Raw genomic sequence first — 26006 nt, forward strand, 5'->3', positions numbered from 1 at the left:
GTTGCAACATGGAGCACCGCATCTGCGCATGTGCAAAGCGCGATTTAGCGTTTCTGCGCATGCTCGCAGGTTACAGACACTCCGAACCCAGAAGTAACCTGTTCCGGGACTTCCGGGTTTGGCGCGTCCATAACCTGAAAAGACGCAACATGAAGTGGACATATCATGAGGTATGACTGTATGTGGATTGTGTGATATATATTTCTTTTAAAAACTATAATAAATCAATTGTATAAAAAAATCAATTACGTTTCTGCCTTCCTTAACACAGCGGGAAGAAAATAACATCGTTCTGGTGTATTTCATTTTGGATTTAAAATGGTTAATTTGAGGACAGATAAGTACATCTCCCTTGAGGGGAGTATCTCAAGAATGATACCACATTGGAAGCTCCACCCAATTCAGTCTTCTTCATTTCTAAAATGTTGTCCTGACAATATGCAAGATGGACAAGAGGGGAGGTCTTCACACAACACATAAACCAGGCATAGGCAAACTTGGCCCTCCAGATGTTTTGGGACTACAACTCCCATCACCCCTAGCTAACAGGACCAGTGGTCAGGGATGATGGTAATTGTAGTCCCAAAACATCTGCTGGGCTGAGTTTGCCTGGAGGGCCGTGTTTGCCATAAACTGTTGGGTTCGCTTCTGCAAAATATTGTGGTGACCGCCAATTTGGATAGCTTTAAAATGGGTTTACACCATAGCTGCCAAGTTTTCCCTTTTCTCACGAGGAAGCCTATTCAGCATAAGGGAATTTCCCTTTTAAAAAGGGATAACTTGGCAGCTATGGTTTACACAAATCCGTAGAGAATAAGGCTACTGATTGCTACTAGCCATCATTGCTGTATGCTACCTACTGGTATCAGAGGCAGTCTTCTTTTATATATCAATTGCTGAGGAGCACAAGAGGCAAGAGAGTTGTTTTACTGATATCCTGTCTGAAGGCTTGCCATAGGTATCTTGTTGCCCATTGTAAGCACAGGATACTAGCCTAGATGGGTGCTTCTCTCTGCCCCAACCTTCCCACCAGCCTGCTTCGTCCCAGCCCCATTCAGGTAAGGTGCATTGACAGCAGTGTCAAGAGGTCAGCTCCATGGCTCTGCCCCACCACATAGGCTGTTATCATTCAATGGTCAGCAGACCAAGTTGCTAAGCACCTCTTTTGAAATAGAAAATACAAGTAAATGGCCAGCAGGCGTTCTTTCAGTAGCTGCCAAACAGCTGGAAAGTCCTGGACTGTTCTGCCTCTGTAGCTCAATATGATGTGGTCTAAGTCTGTGGGTGATATTCAACCACATTTCATTCACAGTTGGCCCACTGAAGTTAATGAACATGACTCTATCATGCCTTCTAATTTCAACATGTCTACTCTGAGTAAAGCTTAGTAGAATACCACCCTGTGTGTCTATGAAAGGGAGTGGGGCAGAGGGGAGCTTGAGTGTTGGTGTCAGAACTGAATCAGAAGCAGAAAAATAGCTCTGGGCGGCACCTTTGGGTGGGGCTTCCTCTCTGGGGATGATGAGGAGCAGTGGGGTATACTGCAAGTTATACAGTGAGTCAACTTGGGTGTAATACTTCTATTATAGAAACAATGTAAGTCTCTGGTGGATTCTTCCTCCAAAGGAAACTAGCCCCTGGTAAGAACTGCTACTGGGACTTCCACACTGCTCAGGGAGGTTTTGTGTGCATATAACATTAGTGAAAGCTTTTCTTTCTTAACACACAACACTTGTTATAACACATGTTAGGAACTATAGACACATGCTCATAGTAGTGACACTGCACCATTATTCACAAACCCAAAAGAACATTAACTTGCAGAACCCAGCAGATGGTGCTATGATGCAATGAAATGCACCATAACCAGAGCAGTTGATTGAATACATTGAAAATAAAGCAAGAGAAAACAATTTAATCATTTACCTGGTGCTGCTACTTTTACAGAAGCTGGTTGGGCTGCAGGAGCTTTTGCTGGCTCTTAAAATGAGAACAAATTAAAGCAATTACTACAAAGCATTCTATAGCAAAAACACAGAGACCCGGGGAAATTTCAGATGGAAAAGATTGCCCTTAGCATCTCTTGCATAGGAGAGCAGAGAAAGAAGATTATTAAAAATAAAGTGCCTAGCTGCATTCTACTCAATCAAAGGCATGGGGAAAGTAATGAGCAAAAACGGTTATTTGGAACCACTTGATAATTGCTTTCATTAACAAATATGGTTTTACTATTGTATCACTCTGCGCTGCATCTTAGTACAGTGGTAGTTTTCTTAGCCACATGCAGCATTTGCATATATGGCAGAAATAGTTATGGGGGAATGATTTCTCCCCCCCCCCCAGAAGGGAAGCGCAACCTTCTGAAAACATACAGCATTAAGAGTTTCCAGGATTCTTGAGGATTCAGAAATAAACAATAATACTACAGGCTGTTTCCTGAATCTCTAGCCTAGATTAGAGTCACCTGTGCTGTGCTGTGCTAGTGTCAGAAACACAAAGAACTGTGAGGGTAATGTCACTGCAGCAGGAAATAGAAGATGTTTCGGTTGCCCTCATTTTAGTCACAGTTCTCTTTCCCCCTTTTCTTCCGCTGTCCAGTGCTGGAATATACACCTTAAACAATAGGTTAAATAAAAACAATCCCTTTCATCAGTCCCAGCCCTACCCTTATGCTGAGCGAGGCAGCTGATTTGGGATGTCATGAAAGGGAAGCAAATTCTTAGTTGTTTATTTTATTTTATATTATTTTAATTGCCTGGGAGGTGAAGAGACAATTGCGGGATTTTCTGCCTCCGGTGCCAAAATACTTGGATACTATGTATCCTCATGGCATGGGGTGGGAGCACCATTGAGTATTCTGCCATCCATTTCGTGGGGATGGAGTTGGTGCTAATAACACAGTTCTATGCATGTTTTCTCAGAAGCGAGCCCCACTCTGCTCAACAGGGCTTATTCCAGGTTGCAATAAGAACTGTTATTATACCTCAAGTCAGGTACAGGGAACCTTTGGGCCTACACATGTTGCTGAACTACAACTTCCATAATCCCTGGCCACTGACCATGCTTATTAGGGCTGATGGGGGTTGTAATTCAGCAATATCTGGAGGTATCTTCACACCATTATATTATACCTGTATAAATAATGCATAATATAGAAAGGACTTTAATGAAGAGTCTCTTGTTTCTCGTGTAAGCCCCACTGAAATGGAGACTGAAGAACAGTCAAGCTTAGGCAAGTGCTTCCTATATGTTTAAGGTCACGGCATACACAGAAAAGCACAGATGCACAAGCTTCCCAGCTTTCCTTTCCAGTTCTTGACCACCAAGAACATATTCAGCTGAGATCACAGCTGACATTTCATTCCCCATGAAAGCTCTGCTTTTTTGAGACGTTAGATTAAAAAAAATAAATGAGGAAGGGAGGCAATAACTGTCAGTCACAAACAGGAATGCGGAATTGGAAATACAGTGTGAATTGATTTAGAATGGAAGAGGCAGCTGAAGTCTAAACATGTCATTTCAGAATTATAAATGGTGTCACCACCTCCTTATTTGCATCTTCTTGCAATTTTATAGCACTATCCTATGAATGCCTCTTCAGACATATGTCCCATTGAGCACAATGGAACCTGCTGTCAGGTAAGGGAATAAACGAACGAGCTGTTTTTAATTTGAGTACATTGAATCACTATCATTTGGGTACATTGGAACAGGCTGTTTTAAAACTGAGCTATATAAAAAACAGGATGTACAACCATAACTAAAAATGAGACATACTTTTGAGGTCTTTTGTCAAAACAGCTTCTTTCTTATCTGCAAGAATAAAACACACACAGAGGAATCAGCAGAGACATTGTACCAAATGCTATCACATATATTTACAAGTGATTAAATAACACAAATGCCCAAAGAACACATTTGGAGTCTTCATCCTTCATTTTGCAACACAGCACAACCTCAGGTAGAAAGGCAGCCAATTCTTCTTCTTCTTCTTCTTCTTCTTCTTCTTCTTCTTCTTCTTCTTCTTCTTCTTCTTCTTCTTCTTCTTCTATCACTCATAGCCGAGTAAGATTGTCTTCCATAAACACGGTTTTAGCAATGAGTCCGTAAGTGACTGCGGAGGCTAATTCTGGATCCACACGTCCTTCCACAGTGGGAACATTGGTTTCCGAATGGGAGTTGATCATGTTGTGGATTTGCCAAGCGTGCCTTCCTCTTAGCATGTTTCTCCCTTGCATCCTGAGTTTGAGTGTCTCCAAAGCCCATGACACTTTTGGTAAAGGCTGTTCTCCAACTGGAGCACTTGCAGGCCAGTGTTTCCCAGTTGTCAGTGTTTATACTACATTTTTTTTAGATTTGCCTTGAGACAGTCTTTAAACCTCTTTTGTTGACCACCAGCATTAGGCTACGCTTTCCATTTTAAAGTTCGGAATAGCGTAGTCACAAAAAGAACCATATTTATTTTTTATTTTTTGCAGGAATCCTATTAAATGCCCTTTCTTTGATCTAAAGCAATAAAACGCCTAGAAATTTCAAGGGGAAACTCAATTATTCTTGGGTGTACGTACATTGCTCTCTGAACTAAAAATATTTCTGGGTTAATCTGCTGCCTCTATTAGCATGTTTTCTAGGAATCACTTCAAAGCATGCTAATTACCACATTGAGATGAAATTAATCATAAAGCAGCTTTCGGCCATGGGGGTCTGCTGAAGCATTCAAGAAACGCTTTATAGTTGCCAGATATGGAAATTTTAAAAGGTGTCACTTGTAGTTGATATGAATCATTTATCACAATAATCTGCCATTACTGGAAGCTATAAAACCTGAATACACAGGCAGCATTATATGCAATACCAGATGTGAGCTACAATTAAATACTCTGAGCTCGCTTAAAAATGTTCTGAAATACTGGGATAGTGTGATATATTTTGGATAAAGAATATATTTTAAATACCTTCTTCATAGCTGTAGTGTAGTCCATACAAGTGTATTTCATTGTTGGCCTATTTTTCATACTTTACATCCTGATACTCCAAAAGAGTCAAATAAGGAGGTGATGGAATACTGAATGAACTCTCAGGAGTATTCTTTCTTTCTTTCTTTCTTTCTTTCTTTCTTTCTTTCTTTCTCTCTCTCTCTCTCTCTCTCTCTCTCTCTCTCTCTCCATATATATATACACGTATATGAGGTTTACATAAACACAATAAAAATACAATGGCATTTAACAAAATTTCCTTTACAATAGATTAAAATGAGATTAAAAACAAAATTATGTAGCACAAATAAAATTTAGCAGTGTTTAAAAAAAGTAAGTCTACATCTCCTTGGAAGTTCTTAAATATTATCTTAGACTGTATCAGTCTCCTGTGAGTACTTTTCAGTATACATTCATTATATGATCAGTTCCTTATTCAACATGCATTGTATCTATTGGAGAATGAAGATCTTAAGTTTTCAAAACACACCAGAAGTGAGATACAACTAATTGAGCTGCAACTATGAAAAGAACTTCACTCGCAAATCAAATGTTTAGAATGTTGCCAGGATTTTTAATATAAAAGTAATGTTTTATGAGGGGATCATAAAAACTAGTAATCGTAGCAATAATGTGAACGTTTTCAAGAAATGCAAGTCACACATTAATTATAATGGATTAGCAAAATATCAATCGTTTTGCCGTGTAGGGGGAGGGAATTATATTTTGCAAGGTCTAGTACAGTTTGTCACCTTGCATCCCCCCTGCCCCAAAATTCTTAGATCAAACATGATATTATTACAAACTCTAGAGAAGGGCTTGCCAATCCTTTGGGGTCTGTGGAAACATTTAAAAACTGAATAAACTGCAGTGAGCACAATACACATGCCACAACTCTTCTCCCTATCTATATCCCCCCCCCCCCAAATCCACATGACACAATTGGACTTGAAAAAAGCCTTTTGTGCGCTAAGGAAATTTTCTTTGAAGCATAAATTCAGCTGAGGTACAGGTGGAGGATGGGACCCTGCAGGCTCCAAGGCATGGGAGTGACATATGAATATCAGGACAAGGGATGGAAATACTATCTACACAGTGGTAATAAAAACAGCTTGACTACTTTTTTCCAGTTGAGAACAAGCAGTTCTGGAAAAGAAATACTGTACAGGTAAACATTCTGTTTCTTCATTTTAACAAGCAAATATTTTGACAAACATGATCTATCTATAACCGTGTGTGTGTGAATATATATATATATGAAAACAGAAAAGCTCAGTCTCCTTTTGCCACTCAATTTTACCTCAGGCCTTGTTCAACATTCCTTTGAAGTAAACTTGCAGCAATACAGTAGCTGCAAATGACATCTAAACAACACACACGGTGATAAAAACTAAAGCCCCCCCCCTTGTGCCTTTCATACAACTATATCCCTAGGTGGTTTATAATAAACTGCTATGCCATGCTGCTATTTTTCAGAAAATAGACACTTGGAGCATTATTATTATTATTATTATTATTATGAATCTTGAGTGAGTGTGAATCCCAGGTTTATGTTGCCAAGCCTTCACAAAAATGTTTTGCAGAGTATGCAATTTAGGACAATGGCAGACCAGCTTAGGCCATCTAGGACAGGGATGGGAAATCTTTGACCCTTCAAATGTTGCTGGACTACAAATCACATCACCCCTGACTATTGGCAATGCTTGCTAGGGTTGGTGGGAATTGGAGTTCAACAGGATGTGGAAGGCCACAGGTAAATTTCCAACCTCTTGATCTAGGATTTCATAGAAAGGCAACTGTCCAAGTAACTATGATGAGGCTTGAGCTGAGCTGAAATGGAATGGTGTTCATTCCATTTCATTTCAGCTCAGCTCAGGGGTGTAGCAAGATGGGAGCGGGGGGAGCGGGCCACTCCCAGCTCCCTGTTTTGGGGGGCAGCGCGAGTGCCGGCGCAGGCACCCTGCTGTGTAGTGCGCACGCGCAGCGCTGCTACGTAGCGATGCATGCATCGCACATACACGCTACATAGCGATGCCCCGCCCCCCAGGGGTGCGTCATTTTTGCTGCTCCGGGTTCCCGAGCGGCTTCCGACGGCACTGGTTCAGCTATCACTATAATGTTTCATTTGTTTAGTAAATGGCCATGGCCATGTCTCTCCTTCATTATGCAAACTTGAGCCAAAGTGTTGACAGATAAACTAAATTGTTCAATATCTTTCTAGAAGATGAGCAAAAACAGGGAAATGTCTTTCTTCTTCCTTCCCCTGGTTGGAAGTTTGTATCAAGGGGTGTTTGCAAGAGGTTAATAGTCTTGGCAGTCCACAAAATGCGTCTGAAAGACACACAGAAGACTTGCTCTCTATATTAAGGCATTGGTGTTTCCCTTGGAAATCTGATGGGAAGCAGTATCTGTTGGTGTTCACACCAAGGACCTTCTGCCATCCAACATATATTGTAAATAAAACCTTGCATGACAGAACTTGTGTACAAAGTCCTATACAACTCGGGACGAAAGTACCTAAAAGGGCACATCCCCCCTAGTATTGACCATCTCAGGTCCTACAATCGGTAGGTGAGGGCCTGTTGATGGTGGTTCAACTGGCTGCTGCTTGGTTGCACTGGCGGTGCCTTTTTGGTGGTGGTTTCCCATTTGTAGAATGCCCACCCTGGTAAGGTTCATTTGTCTCTGTCATTAATGTTAAAGAGGAAGTTAATAACATTTCTGTTTGTGCAGGCATTTGGTAGCTGGAAGAGACATTCCTGACCACACCCCCTTAGGCCTTATATTTTGCGGGGTGGGAACATTCCAGCTGCGAGTGGGACTGAAGTCAGTTGTGGGCTTGGCCAGAGCTGAAACTGAACAGTGTGCACCCGGCTTTCTCTCCGTTTCTGTCTCTCTCACTCCTTTTTTTTCTCTCTTGCCCTGCTCCTGCTTAATAAATAAATAAATCTCCTGGCCATTCACATGAAATCAGGCCGAGGGCTGTATGTGCCCCTGGGGCCACAAGTCACCCACTGTGCTGTAGAGGCTCAGGTGCTCTAATGGACCGGGAACATAAGTGGAGCCTGCTGGATCAGGCCAATTGCCCATCTAGTCCAGCATCCTTTACTCACAGTGGCCAATGAGATGCCTGTGGGAAACCCACAAGCATGGTCTGAGCACAACAGCACTGCCCTCTTTTGTGCTTTCCAGCAACTGGTATTCAGAAGCCTACTGCCAGAATACCAGACACGCTAGAAATAAAGAGGCGCCATACAAGATATTTCACTAGGGAAAGAAAGATCATTTTCCCCTTATATTTCGAATCCATACAGTGAAATCTTGCGCATACTTACTGAGAAGTCCCATTTTGTCCAGTAGAACTTACTCCATTGGAAGTGTGCTTAGGATTGTGGCCTTACTGCTATTACTGACTTGCTGCAAAAATAAATTACTAATGAAATGACTGAAGTCTTTCCGACTTTCTGCTCACTGTCTACAAACCGATCAGTGGTTCCACTTACATGGTTATATAAATCTAGCATAACCACTTCCAAGTGCTTCCAAGAAACTAGATAGGCAGAAGGTTTCTAGATACAGTATGTCGGCTGTATGTGTGAAATCATTTCCTGCACATTTGACACATTAATGGGGGCTTTTAAACCAATACATCATGCATGGATGGTACTTAATGTTCCATTTGCTGCCCCGAGCAAAGTGTCCAAATGTGTTAAAATAAAAGAAGAAGCAGGTGGTATACGTTGTCTGAAAAATAGCTTAGCATCTGAACATTTTAGTCAATGAGAGACCATTCTTCATATAGACCAGTCTTAAATAGCAGATTTGCCTGACTTTATATATTTGTTGCTGAGCAGTGTATTTTATTTCTCTCCTGTGATCTAAAAACTAGATATCTATCTGGCCAAAGCCAATAATGAACTAAAATTAAATCAAAGCCATTACATTTCCAAAGCAACTGTTATCAACTATACAGCAAAACTCTACATCCATGTCTGAGTGTATTTGAAAAGCCTGATAAGAAGAACTTATTTATATTTGAGATTATGTTGTTGGGGCAAAATCAAGGCTATCAAACATACATTTAGGGTTATTGTGGTGGTGGTTGGTTGGGAAGAGGCATGGTTAGAGTTATGTTGTTTTCAACTGGATTTTAATTGAATATTTTGCAGGCAAATTCAATCTAAAACTGTTTGTTTGGAGCTCTAAAAATGCAGTAAGCTATACATATTAACATATAAATACAAGTGTATATTTTCAATGCCACTGCAGTGATTTGCTGCAATTCACAAGCACTCCTGTATACTTAAGCTATCCTATTCCCTGTAATGGAAGATGTAGCACTGGAAACTGCCCTGCAGTTACTGGGAAACCCCACTTGTAGAGAAGCTCCAGAAGTACACACGATGGACCATAAGAAAGGATTTTGATCTAAGCATTTGTTTTCCAGTTACTGTAGATGCAGACTGACTGGATAAATTGTGGTGGATAAGCTGCTATTGTCCTGCCTTTGTTTGAGGAGAATAGTGGCTTCCTAAGAACTTTCAGCACCCTTAACAAATAACAGTTTCCAGGAATCTTTGGGGGAAGTCATGGCTGTTTAAATTGGTATAATACCACTCTAAATATACTGTGCAGATGGGGCCTCTGTATTCATTTACAGAACCTCCATTTTTAATCAACAGTAAGGATACTCAACACATCATGGCTACATAAAAATGACTGCCTAGAACATTAGAAAAAAAATAAGATTAGAGATACTTTTTAAAATTGTAGCGGGTTACTTTGATTTTTGCCTTGTTAATTTTTGTATTAATTTTATATGTGTAAATTAATAAAACATAGCAACATCCAGAAAGCTATTGCATATGACTCAAAGCAAGATGAGCAAATAGAGAGCCATTTCATTCAAATATTTTATGAAAGAAACTATCTGTTATGTGACATTGACCTGTGTTTCGGTTTTGCAGTGTTTACTGCTGCTTAGATTAGAAAATCTTTAACTAAAAAGGAATGGGTATTACTTCCCATTCCTCCAACAGTTACACAAATGGATCCTTGTATATTAGTGTTGCATGTAGAACTATTCAGTGCTGAGCTGGACAAGTGTATTGGCAAGGCAGGGACGACAATGGCTCACGGCTCTGAAATGGCATGGAGAATGAGATGCTAATGTTCAATAGCAAGATGAAGGTCTACCAGGCTGGTGTGTTGAGCACACTGCTTTATGGAAGTGACTTGTGGGCAACTTACAAGAGTCAGGAGTGACACCTCAACTTCTTTTCACACATGCTGTGCCAGGAAGATTTTAGGCAGGGCAGTTTTTCTAATAAAGATGTGCTCTCCCAAGCCCACATTCCCAGGATGTTCATACTCCTGTCTTAGCAATGTCTCTGCTGGCTTGGTCATGTCCACGATGTCCAAGATTCCCAAGAATGTGCTCTACAGGGAGCTGGCTTCAGGCACCAGGCCCATAGGCAGACCAACTTTGCATTAAATGGGCTCTCCAATCATGGAGAGCACGAGTTGCGGAAGGGTTAACAAGACATCCCCTGGGTTGTTGGGCAGATTAGGTTGGTTGGTGGAGGGGGTATGGAAAGGCTGGGCCTACCCCTCAAAAATTGCTGCTGCTTATAGAGGTATTCCGTTAAAGGAATCCTGGGGCTCAACGGGCTCTCGTCTGTACCCCTGCAAGGGGCTAAGGCCTTACAAGAGCAAGAGCCTCAGGGAGCATTTCGGGGAGGGGAGAGTGCCTGACTCACAGCTACATCCTCTCCCTCGGGGTGTTTACCTACAGACTTCCCTAGATGGCTAGCGGAAGTCAGTGCGGATCTGTCCCAGGGCGGGGGACAGATGGATTAACCAATGCCTTAGCAACCACTCACATTTGGTTGTATTTAAATAAATTGTTGCCAAATTAATGCCCAAAACCTTAAACTTAAATTGCTGTGAGTTGTTTAAGTTATTGGGAGGGGTGTGTCTTGTGACCTCGACACACAACAGAGATGTCTGCAAACATGACACAAAGGCTGGCAACATCAAGCCTGCCCTGTGGGAATATCTTGCAGATGACCGCAGTGCCTGGAGACAGACAGCTTGTGTATTAAGGATGCAATGTATAGCAGAGATCAGAGGAGGAAGGAGAGCAGAGAGAAGAAACACCATGGTGCATCTGCTGCAGCATAACTGGATACCTTCATCTGCCCCAGCTGCAACAAAGCATATCTCCCCCATATCGGTCTTTACAGCCACAGCAGGCACTGCAACCTTCCAACAGTATGATCTCACCCCCAGAGGTGCGATCCTCCATTGTCTCCCGAGACAGACGGATGCCAACAATAACAGTCTATTTGATATTTGCCACTATTGCTTTGTAAGTTGAAACTACCGTCTCCTACCAAGTCATGCACTTGCTTAACAGTTCAAAGCAAGCACTGGGTTGCTTTATCACCACACAAGCTGAATGTAAGACCTTGCCCCAAGTAACAAAAGGATATAAAGAAGCCACTTGCTCAGGCAAAGTCTCATTAAAGTCAACAGGAGTACATCTGCTGAGGGTCTTCTCTTACATCTGTAAAATTTCAAAACTAATTGAAGGTTTGAGTTTCCAACAGGAAAAAAGGATCTGTCGGATATTCTTTTGATGTAAAAGGGAACAAATACCTGCTGATGTTTTTTATATTTGCAGTGGGCATGATTGCTTTCTGCTAGGACATTGCAGCAGAATCATCAAGAATTTTGTTAAAAGTGTAGTGCAGCCTTTACTGTGCCCATTAGCCATCACAGAAGAAGAATATGCAATAATTATGGTTTCCAGTATATTATATCCCAAGCTATCTCATTAAACCCACAAACATGCTTTGATCGGGGGGGGGGGGGCACATTATGAAAGATGTTCATTCTATGCCACAAGACTAGCTCTTCAGATCCTGCCTATCACATCTTTCTTGATTGTGTGCATCTCTATGCACAAATGGAGGGGAGGGGAGTTCAATGCTAAAATCACTGTTTGTTCATTAGCAACTATTTAACTCAATTTTCGAGTATACTGTCAGATTGTACACAATAATTTGCCAAAATGTGTATTGTATGTGTACTTCAGAACTTTCACACAAGAGCAAGTATGACTAATATGGTTTCTACTGGCCCATTTTAGCAAGGGGTGCCATACATAATTAGAAGTGCACTCTCTTAAGTGCCCAACCACATGTATTTATCGCAATTATTTTCAGGAACACCTGCACATACCGCTAAGCCAATCATTATACAACACTTCATAGAGCTTAATAGCTCCAAGTCATTGAAAAGAAAAAACGGAGGATGGCACTGCATGAAAAGGAGGAGAACTACAATTCCAGCTGCCTAAAACTGGACACACATTGAAATACTCACATAATTAAGGATGCAATGGAATACCTTCCATTTATCTCTAACAACTTGTGTTGTTTCAATTGATCTCTCAGAGATGAGACATTATCAAATTCAGCAGTACATGGCTTAACATGCAAGAGCTTCAAAGGGACAAATTTCACATAGGAAAAAATGGCGGAATTGTGGTTTGAACCACAAATTCTGCACCTGAGATTTGGATTCTTGAAGGTACACATGATCAGTTTTTAAGACCTCTCTAGTCCTTTTCAGACACAGAAAAGCATATGTGGGGGAGCAAACTGGATAGGGATATGCCCATCCTACTATCCAGTTTGAGCCCATGTATGGCTGAATAGAGCTTCTGGAAAATTCAAATGTACAGGGACACAGATCTGAGCTATACAGTTCAAAAGGATTGTGTGATTCATCTCTTGCTGAGCAGTACGGATTCAGGCTGCTGAGGACTGACTTACATGCTTGAAAGTTCCATCAGCACTTGCATGCTAACTTGAGGTCTGAAGTGGTACAGTCCAGCAGGATTTGCCAGAGTCTGGGGATAGAATGGTTAACTCTTTGTAGTCCTTGATAAGATTTGGTAGTTTTGTCCTAAAAATTATGTGGGTCATCACTGGGGTTTTTTTGGTTATCACCTTGGTACCAAGGAGCAAGAGCTAGGCAATGCCAGAAAACATCAGATGAGGAAAGCTTTGCGGGTGGAGGGGAAGAAGTGTGAATGAATGGAGATGAATCAGTCAGCAGTCCACAAGTTAATACTCAAAAGGTAAGAGCATCAGTAAACCCAGATAGCCAAAATAAAAATTATGCTTTCTGTTGTTATTTGTTATCTCAAAACTTCAAATACCGCAAAGGCCTTAACCCAGTCTCCATTTCATGCTGAGCACTATAAGATATCCCTAATAATCAACTGAACTCCTTGATCTCCCTTCCTCAAAAACCACTTGCTTTGGATTATAGTGATATTTAATAGGAAGAAAGCAATAACATAGGCAAATAGAAAAGCCCAAAAGAGAGTAATGGATATTTAGCCACAAGGGGTCACCAACATTTCTTTTGTGAACAAAATCAAATCTATTAACATAGCGAAAGTTACATGAGACTTTAAAGAGGTCCTTTCTCCTCCAAACATCAAGAAGTTTAAAAATTGTCACAGGACTTTTTTTAATGCGTCTATAAAGCAGAGTAACAAAGGCCAACTTGCGGGAGAATGGCTTGGCCTTTTCTCCTCATTTCCCATGTATCGGTGCCCTTTTGAAAGCTGCAGAGATTGGCATTTCAACATCACAGTATTGATGACAATATGACTGCTGTCATGCTATGCAAAAAGGCAGCAGGGAATGCAAACACAGGCCTGTCTCTGAAGCCTGTTTCTTCTGTGCTCAGATGGCAATACGGCTGATCCAGGTATAGCCAATGATAGCCATGTATCTCCAGGTCGTAGGACTTGTTAGGCCTGAGCTAAATAAACTGTTCATCACGTGATAAAGCCATCCTTGGACCACACCACTTCAGACTACAGCTCATGTTAGTGAATGCACCCTAGTTGTGGTTATAATTGGGGGTTTTTTGTTTGTTTTTTAGAGTTTTAAAGTTCAACACAGGAGCTTTAAACCAGTCCCAGAACAAACTGTTATCCATTTGTTTTGGTATTCTCTTCTTGTAATATGACCAGAAAGCACTCAAGAAGATAGAAGGGATATTTGAGCTCATGTAGTCCAATCCCATGTTCACAACAGGATTTATAATGCAGGTTGCAACTACTGCATCCCTGACAGATGGCTGTCTAGAGCAGGCATCCCCAAACTGTGGCCCTCCAGATGTTTTGGCCTACAACACCCACGATCCCTAGCTAACAGGACCAGTGGTTGGGGAAGATGGGAATTGTAGTCCAAAACATCTGGAGGGCCGAAGTTTGGGGATGCCTGGTCTAGAGTGACGGAAAGCCCACTATCTCCCAAGGCAGTATGTTCCGCTGTCAGACAGCTCTTATCATTAGGAAGTTTCTTTCAATATTCAGCCCAAATCTGCTTGCCTGTGATTTCCACCTATTGAATCAACAGAGGACAAGTCTACTCAATCAAAGATTCAGGATTTTGACAGTTGCTTAACACTCCAACAGCTGTGAAACAATCTGCCATCTAGACAAGCCTGTGCAACTATTATGCCATGCCCAGAGCAGTAGAAGGCTGGTCTATGTGGATTTTCAAATAGGGTTGTGCCAGATATTTGTTTTGCTGGTTATGTTTGTTTAAACGAGGCTTCCAAGTCAACAACAGAATTGTCTGGTGTTGTGATCGCTGTGTGTTTCCTCCAGACCAATTAGCACCATGTTTTTGCATTATTGAAGGTCAGAGGATTAATGTGTTTTATCTACACGAACATTTTAAAAAGCTAATTAACAATCCTCGGGTTCATTTTGTGTTGAAGAGTGAAACATTAGTTTACACTGCAGGAAATGAGAGCAAATGGAAGGAAGACTAGAATAGAGAAAATACGAATGCAAATACGTCTCCCATTTAGAGGGATTTGGTTCAGTGATGCACCATGGATGAAAGAGCCCCGTTTCTGAATTGGCAGAAATCTAAATATGTATTTGGCAATTAGAGGAACCTTTTAATGAGCCTGCAAAACAGTGACCTTTAAATACAGAAAACCAGAAGGCTGTATACGGAGAGGTTTTGAAAAGGTGTTGGCAAACCATTTTCTTTTCTTTTTTAAAAAAAAAATTTTTTTAGGTGACTGCCTGTCAAAATAGTCTTATATTTTCCAAGGAAAGATGGCTAATGTATGAAATGCAAGAATTCATAGAAGCAACCAGCATATGTGAAATTTGGCAGGGCAGATAGCAGAAGAGGAGCAAGAAAGCTGTTATAATTGACTCCTGTCTTCATGTATCTCAACCCTGGGAAAGAAATCAGTATTTTCTAACTGAGCGCCATCTCTTTCCTTTCATAGATTTTCTGTCTGTAGATGCCTCTGCCTTCTCAAAGCAAGTCTGTAACAACTTATGCTTTCCTCCCCTCAGTTATATGAAAGCTCTTTCCTGCTTATTTCCCCATCTGTTCCCCCAGCAGAGTCTCTCCACTTCGCTCTTTACCTCCTTTGACCCCTATCTAGTATTCCAAGTCCAGCACACTCCTGTGTTTGTGCCCTGGAAATTCAAAACCTCCTCCATTCCTTCCATTGCACAGGCTTCGGTTACTGCTAGTTTTTGCTTTGATAATAGTGCACAATCAATATTAAAGAGAACTCCTGCCAAGGGAGGCATTAGGGTAAAAAGTCTTCACAAAGAGACACAGCATCACCTTCCTTTAGTTTTTTTTCTTTAGCACAGATGTTGAACTGAAGGAGGTCCTCCTTTCAGCAAGCTGCATTTTTATTATTTTATTATCAGGTTCTGCCTGCAAAATGCTATATGAGGGATTAAAAAAAGAAAACAACTGGGAAATCGGTAGATATTCGTGCATGCAAATGATATATCTTTCATCAGTCCCATATTCATTCATTCATTCATTCATTCATTCATTCATTCATTCTCTTTCTCTCATCCTCCTCAGAATAAAACACAAAGGCTGCACACCTACACACACTTACTCATAAGTAAGCCTCCCTGAAATTAGTGGGTGTAACACAGAGAGAATGAACACACTATTTAAAGACTTAAGGCAATACCTATAAAAGAAACTTAAACACATGAGGAAGCCAGTGGAGATGAGTGTGCAAGATCCTAGGGATGCAGGAGAATTCCAACAAAAATGGAAAATTAAGCAGAAATCCCTGCAGTTTCCAGGTTAATCTGTGATCAGAAATGGGAATCAACTGAGCAAATACAAATGGTGTTTGTTCACATCACTGGCTTTTTGAAGTTCACAAATGATGCATACTTAATGGTGTGGTTTTTTACATTGTTTAGAAGTTTTCTTTATATTTAAATAAGTTTAAATTATGTAATGTGTGTTGCATAGCCGACAGCATGACAGAAGCATAATATTTGGCAGATTATTATTTGATGTATTATTTGACAGAAACCAAACTGCAACAGAATGGAAACAGTGCTAACAAATACAGGTTGGAATGGAAATCACTGCCTTCTAACACCCCTACTAGCTCCCTTTGTATCTAAGGAGGCTACCTGAATATTTTAGAACCCTGGAAAACTTACAAGAGCCTCCACAAATGCAATAAGCTCCCTACTTCAGACAGCCGCCCTCCACAAGTTGAAATAATAATAATAATAATAATAATAATAATAATAATAATAATAATTTATTTGTACCCCATCCATCTGGCTGGGTCTCCCCAGCCACTCTGGGAGACTTCCAACAAAGATTAAAATACATTAAAATGTCACACATTAAAAACTTCCCTAAACAGGGCTGCCTTCAGATGTCTTCTAAATGTCAGGTAGTTGTTTATCTCTTTGACATCTGATGGGAGGGCGTTCCACAGGGTGGGCGCCACTACTGAGAAGGCCCTCTGCCTGTTTCCCTGTAGCTTCACTTCTCGCAGTGAGGGAACTACCAAAAGGCCCTTGGCGCTGGACCTCAGTGTCCGGGCAGAACAATGGGGGTGGAGACACTCCTTCAGATATACTGGGCCGAGGCTGTTTAGGGAAACTGAAAGGCAACTGAAATGATGACAAAAGGGAGGGGAACTAGTGTGCTTCTCCCTATTGCCTTCTACTGAGACTGCCTTGATTCAATCTTATTCCCTATTCTACTTAACATCTATATGTTATTTTTGTACTTTTATAATGTAAACCACCCTGTGATCTTCAGATGAAGGGCGGTATAGGAATTTAAGTGACAATATTAATAATAAAAATAAGAGGAGGAGGAGGAGGAGGAGGAGGAGGAGGAGGAGGAAGAAGAAGAAGAAGAAGAAGAAGAAGAAGAAGAAGAAGAAGAAGAAGAAGAAGAAGAAGAAGAAGCCACTGGTTCTGTCACTAAGGGATTTGGGGGATGAGGTATTATTACCGTAATATGTGGGCTCTAATCCATCCCCCCCCATCTGAATCAGATGTGGCAATAGAGTGTAGACAGTATAGGGCAAGGTGGGCCAATGGTCTCAGTAAGCTCAGTTTAAGGCAGCTTTCTATGTTCCTATATTCCTAACTTCTTTATATAAGTTGTGTGCAGATGACTCAATGGGGACAAATCAATGTGCATGTGTCTGAGACCAATGCCCTTGGCCTCCTCCCCAGGCTCCATAATTAGTTTTGATCTTCTCCACAGACCCCCAAATTGATTTACCAGCATGAGTTGACTGCCCCGGATGATACTGTATGTGCTAATTTAATGGGCAAAGTTTCTTTCCTTTGGCAAAATCTTTTCAACAACCCATGATGGATAAATAAAAACTGTTAAACACTAGAAATATATATATTCGGGAATATGTCCAACTTGAATTCAGCTTTATGTGCTTGGCTAACAACAACAACAACAACAACAAGTGGGTTGGCATCCGCGAAGGGGAAAAGATGGTAATTGCACCTGCCATTGCACTCACCTTGGGAGAGTATCTGGTGGTGCATGGAGAGTAAACAGTGGCATTGGTATGAGCAATTGGAGGTTTTGAGAGAGTCTGTTTTGACTACAGTACACACAATTTTGGCTTTAACCCCCATGCAAGTTGAGAGTTGATTGTATATCAGTCATTAAACAAACACACACAGTATCAGTCCCAACAATTACCTTGAATTAGCAACTGTTGTGAAAAGCCACAGGCCACGACACAATTAAGAGTGTGGACAATGGCCCAACAAATAGACAAACCTTATTCCAACTAAGACGCTTCACCCTGGCTACTCTGTTATCCTTATATAGCCCTTCCATCTTGATTGGGTCACATCTTACCTCCTGATTACTATGTCCCCCACTCTTACTATTAGTAGTTCTTTCATCTCTGCCTGCCTTTCAAATATATTCACCAGGAGATGTCTAATTGCAGGTCTTAGTCATATAAACACAACAGAATGTTGGGATAGTGGGGTGAAGTATTGATAACCGAGAGAGAGAGAGAGAGAGAGAGAGAGAGAGAGAGAGAGAGAGAGAGAGAGAGAGAGAGAGAGAGAGAACATCTTTATACTGTATTCAAATCATTGAGAAAACAATGACCTCTAGTTTTGAACTGGTGCACAACCAAAGGGATGTAAACAAATAATTATTTAGCAGTGTTGCCCTCTAAGGGGCATGCACCAGAATAAGAGAAACACTGAAGAAGTTTTAATGAGCTTCTAAGGTGAAATTCCTGTCAGAAGCAGCGTTTATACTTCTGTGTTTGACAGATTGCGTTCCTTTGTTTTTAGCAAAATGCTGCAAATAAAAACCAACAATTTATCTAAAAGAATCCCACAAACCATCTCAGGAAATGAGACCTAGTTGCTATGACACATTAAAAAGTGCAGTTTGTACTGCATTATCTGATGGGTAAATGTGGCAATAATTATTGCTGTATCAAATCAACAAAACAGAGAGAATTTATTTAAAGTGTGACATATATGCAGCATGTGTACCCAGAAATATATTATACTACAGTTTATTAAACTATGAAAAACACAGATCTGTAGGGGTGGCTTATATTGTGTTTTGGCAGATTCTTTTGGAAAGTGAGTCATAACTGTTAGTAACAGGTTGTGAAACTAGACAGATGAATACTTTTACTTTGTATTGCATAATTCTCTTCAAGTGGAATACTGAGGGGGGGACTGCATTCTTACATAATATTGTGAAGCAGATTACAGAAACAAACTAATACACCACTTCTGCATCTAATTAACTATGAAAAGTCATGCCATTATAGGCAAGTAATCCTGAGCACATTTACTAAGGAGTAAGGCTCCATGAGGAAAGTTGTGCCTATTTCTGATTAAAGGTGTCTGGGATTTCTCTGTTGCTGCTTTCACAGAACACACAGAAGTAACTTTTGAATTTTGGGTACCTATTTAATGGTAATTTTATCCCACGACCTTCATTCAGATTTTCCTTGGTAAATTGCCAATCTGACACAGCCTCACGGGAGAACCAAGGGAATCAGCTACACTCTGTCAATTATATCGTTATAACAGCATTAGAAACTTGTGATACCAGATAGCGCTGTAGAGCAGTCAAAAATTGCCTATGAGATTTTACATTATGAGCTTTATAACGTGTTTTCCTGTAACTTTTTTTTTATACATGTCTAGATCCAGCCAAGGTCTTTCACTTTGAACAAGGCCCTATTATTCCTTTTTCAGACTTGTGCCTTTCAGAAGCACATACCGGTAGATGTGTGCATTGGTTAGATCATGTGGCTGAAACAGCTAGATAGTAGCACTTGCATTTAATATAGCTGTTTTCTGTATTCAATTCATTGACTGCCATTTGTATGAATTACAGTAAAATGTATTATCCATGTCACTTTTGTTAAGAACTCATATTATTTATGGCACCACCGTGTTTTGCTTCTTGCTGCTAGACTTACATTATTCCCAGTATAATATTTCTAGTAAGTCTCAACGAAAACATTACTATTTATTGATGTGAGAGTGCATTTAGAAAAGCAAAGCGGGTTCTCCAATCATGGAGAGCACGGGTTGCGGGAGGGTTAACAAGACATCTCCTGGGTTGCTGGGCAGGTTAGTCTAGATGGCCACATGGTGACTGGGTGCTTTTGTTGCTGGGGGGAAAGGTATGTTGCAAGTTAATTATTGACAGCCATTTTAAACTCCTGCATGCAGCTTTCTGGTTTCACTTTTGCCGCGTGCAACAGATCTCCCACCCGCCCGCCCTCTTTAAGGGTCTTCTTGCGATTGACATTGCTATGCCTGTCATGGGGTCGCCTGCTTTGGGGCAGGGGCCTGGTAGGAATTTTGTCCATTTGGCTGATTGGCTGGTGCCATTTGGTTTTTGCCTACTGCGTAGCAAATCGTCACAACTTGTAAGGTTGGCGGTTAGGCATTGGTTAAAATTAGTTCGTGGAGGGGTAAGGAATCGGCTGGGCCTACCCCTCAAAAATGCTGCTGTTGATAGAGATATTCTGTTAAAGGAATCCTGGGGCTCGACATGCTTTTGTCCGTACCCCCGCAAGGGGCTAGGGCCATGCAAGAGCCCCAGGGAGCATTCGGGGAGAGGTGAAGGGCCTGATACCCAGCTCCATCCTCTCTCAGGGGGTGTTTACCTTACTGACTTCCCTAGATGGCTAGGGATGTCAGATCTGCCCCAGGGCGGGGGACAGATGGATGGAACCAATGCCTAAGCAACCACCCACATTGGTTGTATTTAAATAAAGTTGTGGCCAAAATAATGCCAAAAACCTTAAACTTAAATTGCTGTGTGATGTGTGAATTATTTTTTTGGGGGGGGTGCCTTGGGACCCCGACACGCAACCCAAAGGGATGATTCACAACTAATTCATGCGTGGGTACAACTGTTGAAATCAAGAGACCAAGTTGTGGCCTTAGCATGGCTCCCTAGTGAGGCTGCTCCAAAGTCAACAATTTGATGAATGCAGCTTACTAAGTAAGCTTTATAGTCCCCGGCATACTTTTCAAAGATATTTTAATCATGGGGAGGGAGGATCTCTGTACCAAGTGATTTTGTATAGGCCAGACTGAAATGGTTCACTGGAAACTTTTCCAGTGAATTTGGGAGATTCGGGGATGGATAAAACATCTGGAAGAAGATGGGATTGTTTTGAAGAACCACTTCAAACTGCTGCAATTGGCAGCCAGGTAGGCTGTCATATTTTCCCAGCAGAGGCAGTTTCAGTGTAGAGCAACTGGTTCGGCCGCACTGGGCACTGTGCTGCAGGGGGTGCCATGAGACATTGCACACACCTTTGTAAATCAAGAAAATCTTTAATAAAACTACATTAAAAAACAACAATACTGTAGAACAGAGTGTGAGAGGTGGGGGGCGCCAAATGTTAGCACCTTACAGGGTGCTGCTGAAATTCGAGAGCCCAAAGTCCGCCACTGCTTCCAGAATGCTTCAGATGCAACAATGTTCTGTCATAATGTGGCATCACTGACTCAGGTATTGTTAGAGAAAATAGATGGTGACTGTCATTTTTGGACAATTGTGTAAGGTTAGGAGAGAGTTCTGTTTCTAGATTTTTAGCTGGGTAAGGGTTAAATGGCAGTAGCAATGGTTTCAGTGGCATTTCTTTTTAGTGCTAATGTATTTTAAATGTTCCAGGTAACATCTAGCTGCATGGTTTTCAAATACTACATTTTGAGAGGCCTGAGCCTTTGTTGAGTTAAAACTCCAAATAAATGGAAGAACTAACAGCTCACAGAGCTAAACTCCTTTGCATGTAAATAAATGTACTTCCCCCGCTTAATGAAACTTAAATCTGGGTAAATCATGTCTAATACTGAAGCTTATTATTGCTTAAGTGCAAACACACTGTCATTTTTATTTTAGTTTTTGCTTGTAAATCACAGCCATAGGCTTAGTAGCTATGGAGAGGCTGAGGCTGAATTTGTCACGATTTTGGACTGGTGTGAAAAAAAGAGAGCTTCAGTTCCACATAGGCAAACCAATTTTTATATATGCCTAGTAGCCATATTATTATAAATTATATTATACTATAATATCTACATATGACATTTGCATAATGTTACAAAAGCCATTTCTCAATTAAAATTTTTGCCTTCTGGAATTTAAAATGCACTTTCAATAACATCCTTCTTTGTGCAACGAGCATGAGCTTAAATCAACATATTGTAATGACTGGGAATGAATTTGTGTAGACACTCCCCAAATCTCCATAAGAGATCAGCTGCTACATGGAGGCTGACTCCAATTCTGAATAAGGAAGTTCTTAAGAATGCAAGAACTCTGCTGGTTCAGACCAGAGGCCTATTTAGGTCATCATTCTGTCACCACAGTGGCCAACCAGTTGTCTATGAGAAGTCCACAATCAGTACATGAACACACTAAAACTGTCCTGCTTGTGTTGCCCAGCAACTGCTTTTCGGAGTCATGCTTCTTCTAATACTGGAGATTAATAGTAGCTAGTGGCTGTTGATAGCCTTATTCTTCCTGAAAGTATCTGAATCTCTCTTAAAATCATCCTGAGGTAGCAGAAGGAGCAACTGATGCAATGCTGCCTGAGTTTTCATCTTAGCTTAGAACATCTACTTTGGGGGGGTTAGATCCAGTCCTGAGATGACTTTTTACACACATAAATTGAATTAGACTATGAAACCTTTGCTTTGGCAACTCACTCAAGGTAGGTAACACCAATTTACCGCCCATAAAAACCATACTAGATTAATACATCCGCTGACAAACTGACATGAAGGCTAGACACTCATTTCACTCACTTAAGACAATGGGCCACCAACCTCACTGCCTAACATCAAAATGTTATTATTTAAGGATCACGGAACCAAACAGTGTGGTGCTTATGTGATTTTAGAGTTGACTGCTGAACAGCAAAGGCAAAACTCAAAAGTAATCTTCAACAATAAAAACATTTCAATGGTTCTAAACTACAGCAGTGTCAAAACTAAGAGCAGATGTTTCGCATGCAGAACCTGGCAGGGCAGAGAAAGCCTGATGTCTAAAACCCTGGAGAGCCAACACCAGTCAGTATACTGTAATATTGTGCTAAATGGCTTTATTGAGTATTTCCGACCTCTCCTTGGGCTCAGTAATAAAATTAAAATGAAATGATACCCAGGATGGAACAAGTTAACCAAATGCAAGTATTCTGAGTATATGGGAGGGAGATATAGCCTCTGCCAGTTCCTCCCAGTGCTCCCAAGGTGATCAGCACAGTTGAGACTGGCAGTGCACAGATCGTACTCACCAGCCCCGGCTGCTGGATTCAGAGATCCAGCTATGGGCATTATGCACAGCACCCTTTTATGAATGAAGCTACTATGCCACAAGAAGATACACAGGCAAAAGCTTGCATCCATATGAAATGTTGTTGCTAGATGTTTGCAGATGTCCTTGTAGCTAAAAAAGTTTAACATGTTTAAAGCAGCATGAATCTGTGAGCAGGTAAAGGTGAGCAAAGGGAGCGGGTAGGGCTGTGGTCTAAACCATTGAGCCTCTTGGGCTTGCTGATTGGAAGATCAGCAGCTCGAATCTGCATGATGGGGTGAACTCCCTTTGCTCTGTACCAGCTTCTGTCAACCTAGCAGTTTGAAAGCACGCCAGTGCAACTTCAGGGGTCAGCAAACTTTTTCAGCAGGGGGACTTTGTGGGGGGCCGGACTATATATTTTTTTGGGGGGGGGGAATGATGCAAGAGCACCACGAGCCCCGGTGGCTGCTTACCTTCCAGACCTGAAGCACATGCATGGCTTGTTAGCCCTCCTGGGATATTTTTTTTCCATTTGTAAAGATCGCCATATCCCTATAAAGTTGTCTTGCTTTATGAGTATTTCAGAGTTTTTATGATGTAGGTTTGTACAAGTTCTTTTCCTGAAAGTGTCTTAAGACACGCCCAGAAATAACTGGTGAGATCTAGCCCTTTAAGAATTGAGTACCACTCAGTATAAAAGCCAGTGATTAGGAACACCTTCCAGCAGTCCTAGCAATAGCTTTGTAATAACGAGACTATGGGAGCTTACATAGCCGTCTGCTGAATCTTTTTCATAAGCTATGATATCTTGGCTTTGAATTTTCTCATAAGTTTTTTAACCTTTGGGTTTAAGCAAAATTAGACTCTTTATTCTGGGTAATTTACCCCTGACTGTCTGGGAGTTTTCAGTTCTTCTTTGAGTTTATGAATCCTCCCCTTATCTTGAATATAAGAGACCTTGAGTCTTTATAACTTATTTTTTTCCCTTCCCTTCCTCCTTTAGGCAGGGCAGGGAGAAGCCAGGAGGAGGGAGGGAGGGAGGAGGCGCTGCTGCCGCCGCAGGAAGGTAAACAGCATTTCTGTGTGCTCTGGCTTACGTCATGGTGTCCCGTTGTGCCAGAAGCAGTTTAGTTATGCTGGCCACATGACCCAGAAAGCTGTCTCTGAACAAACACTGGCACCCTCAGCCTGAAGCAAGATGAGCGCATAGCTGTCAACCCTCCTTTTTTTGCGGGGAACTCCCTTATTCCAAGCCACAGCTGTCAACCTTCCCTTTTTTTTTTTTGCTGGAAATTCCCTTATTCCAGCGCTGTTTCCCGCTGCTTTCCTGGATTGTTAGATATACCGTAGACTGTCCCCGGGACAGGTGAGACTGCTGATCCCTTATTTTCAAATCAAAAAGTTGACAGCTATGGATGAGCGCCACACCCCAAAGTCACCTTTGACTGGACTTAACTGCCCAGGGTCCTTTACCTTTTAAATCTGTGAGCACAAACATTCACATCTATTTCCTTCTGTTCATTAGGTAAGTAAATATGTTGGTTGGTATTGTGCTTATAGTTATTCTTGGCTTTTATGCTCATTATTTCATCTAAAGAACTGTCACTCTCCTAATAGAAATCTTCAACTGACACCCATAAGTTATTTTGTTTTACTGATTGCAAGCCTAAGCAGACCTGCTCCGTAGATGAAGAGTGTGCAGCAATTTTAAAATATTTAATACTATAAAAGAAAATAAAGAACATATTAAAATTCAGTTTTAGCCATAAAGCAAAAAACTAGATAAAAGTGAGAAGCATTTCTCTCAAAAACACTGAATTCATAACATTTAAAAAATCAGAATTTAATGAGCTTGTAATTTACATACCCACCTAATTTAAACTTTTAATGTCTAAAAATGTACACATATAATAATGGGATTTTAGAGAAGAGAGTGACAGATTGATATTTCTTACCTGCTTTTTTAACTTCGGGGACAGCTGTCTTCTCATGAGCTTTCTTTCTTTCCTCTTTTTTTACTAAAAAATAATTAAAAGGAAGCCATTTTATATGCTAGAAATATGAATCACACACTTCAATGTGCATTCAACCAAGCACAAGGAAGAAAATGTGACATTCTCTGATCTAAATAGCTTCTCTCCAACTATTTCAGTTTCCTAGTCATAGGCTCCCAATCCAGATCCCTCTGGGTCAAACTAGGGCCCTATCTGCACTATATATTTAAAGCAGTATCATACCACTTTAAATAGTCATCGCTTCTGCCAAAGAATCCCAGGAACTGTAGTTTGTTATGGGTGCCCAGGGTTGTTATGATCAGGAGACCCTTCTCCCCTAAGAGCCTCAGTTCTCAGATTCCCCTGGAAAAGGGGGGGGGTGTCAATTTTTAAACTACTCTGTAAAATTGTAGCTCTGTAAGGGGAATAAGGGTCTCCAAACAACTCTCACCACCCTTAACATACTATAGTTCCCATAATTCTTTGGGGAAGCCATGACTTGTGTGGCACTGCTCTAACTGCAGAGTGCTACATGGGGCCTAGATATCACGGCACTTGGGGCAGGAGGTGAGCAAACTGGGGAGGCTCTGAAAACAATGCCTTGGTCCTTGGAGGGGCTTATACCCTTTATTCATTTTGGGTGGACCAGAGAATTAAAGTTCTGTCTTAGGTCCCTCTCCATTCACTCTCTTTCCCACCCTCCCAGTCCGTTTCTGATTGACAGGGAGGGGGGCAAAGAGGCGGTCACCATTATGGGTTAGATGTGCAGCACATTTTTCAATCCACCCCCCCAATACAGGCACAAAGGGCTTCAAACACAATCAGAAACCCAGGCTTGTGCCTTGCTGATG

The 26006-nt window shown here is 41.2% G+C and overlaps 1 protein-coding gene across 20 annotated transcripts in view; it reads right to left on the minus strand.

Annotated features, from left to right (window-relative positions):
* The window catches only part of TRDN (triadin), a 166150-nt gene that overhangs the window by 41379 nt on the left and 98765 nt on the right, over positions 1-26006 (minus strand). For 18 of the 20 annotated variants that reach the window (XR_004692212.2, XR_009557338.1, XM_035109215.2 and 15 more), the window contains 3 exons: positions 25117-25179; positions 3778-3813; positions 1927-1980 (listed from right to left, as the gene is read on the minus strand). Coding sequence is in view for 18 of the 20 variants with exons in the window: in XM_035109215.2 (XP_034965106.1) it covers positions 1927-1980; positions 3778-3813; positions 25117-25179 (153 nt within the window). In the remaining 2 variants the exon portion in view is untranslated. The remainder of the gene's footprint in view (positions 1-1926; positions 1981-3777; positions 3814-25116; positions 25180-26006) is intronic. The other 2 variants (XM_035109217.2, XM_035109210.2) reach the window with 1 other exon arrangement.

This window comes from Zootoca vivipara, chromosome 3, assembly GCF_963506605.1.
Source record: "Zootoca vivipara chromosome 3, rZooViv1.1, whole genome shotgun sequence".
In the NCBI taxonomy this organism is placed as follows: domain Eukaryota; kingdom Metazoa; phylum Chordata; class Lepidosauria; order Squamata; family Lacertidae; genus Zootoca; species Zootoca vivipara.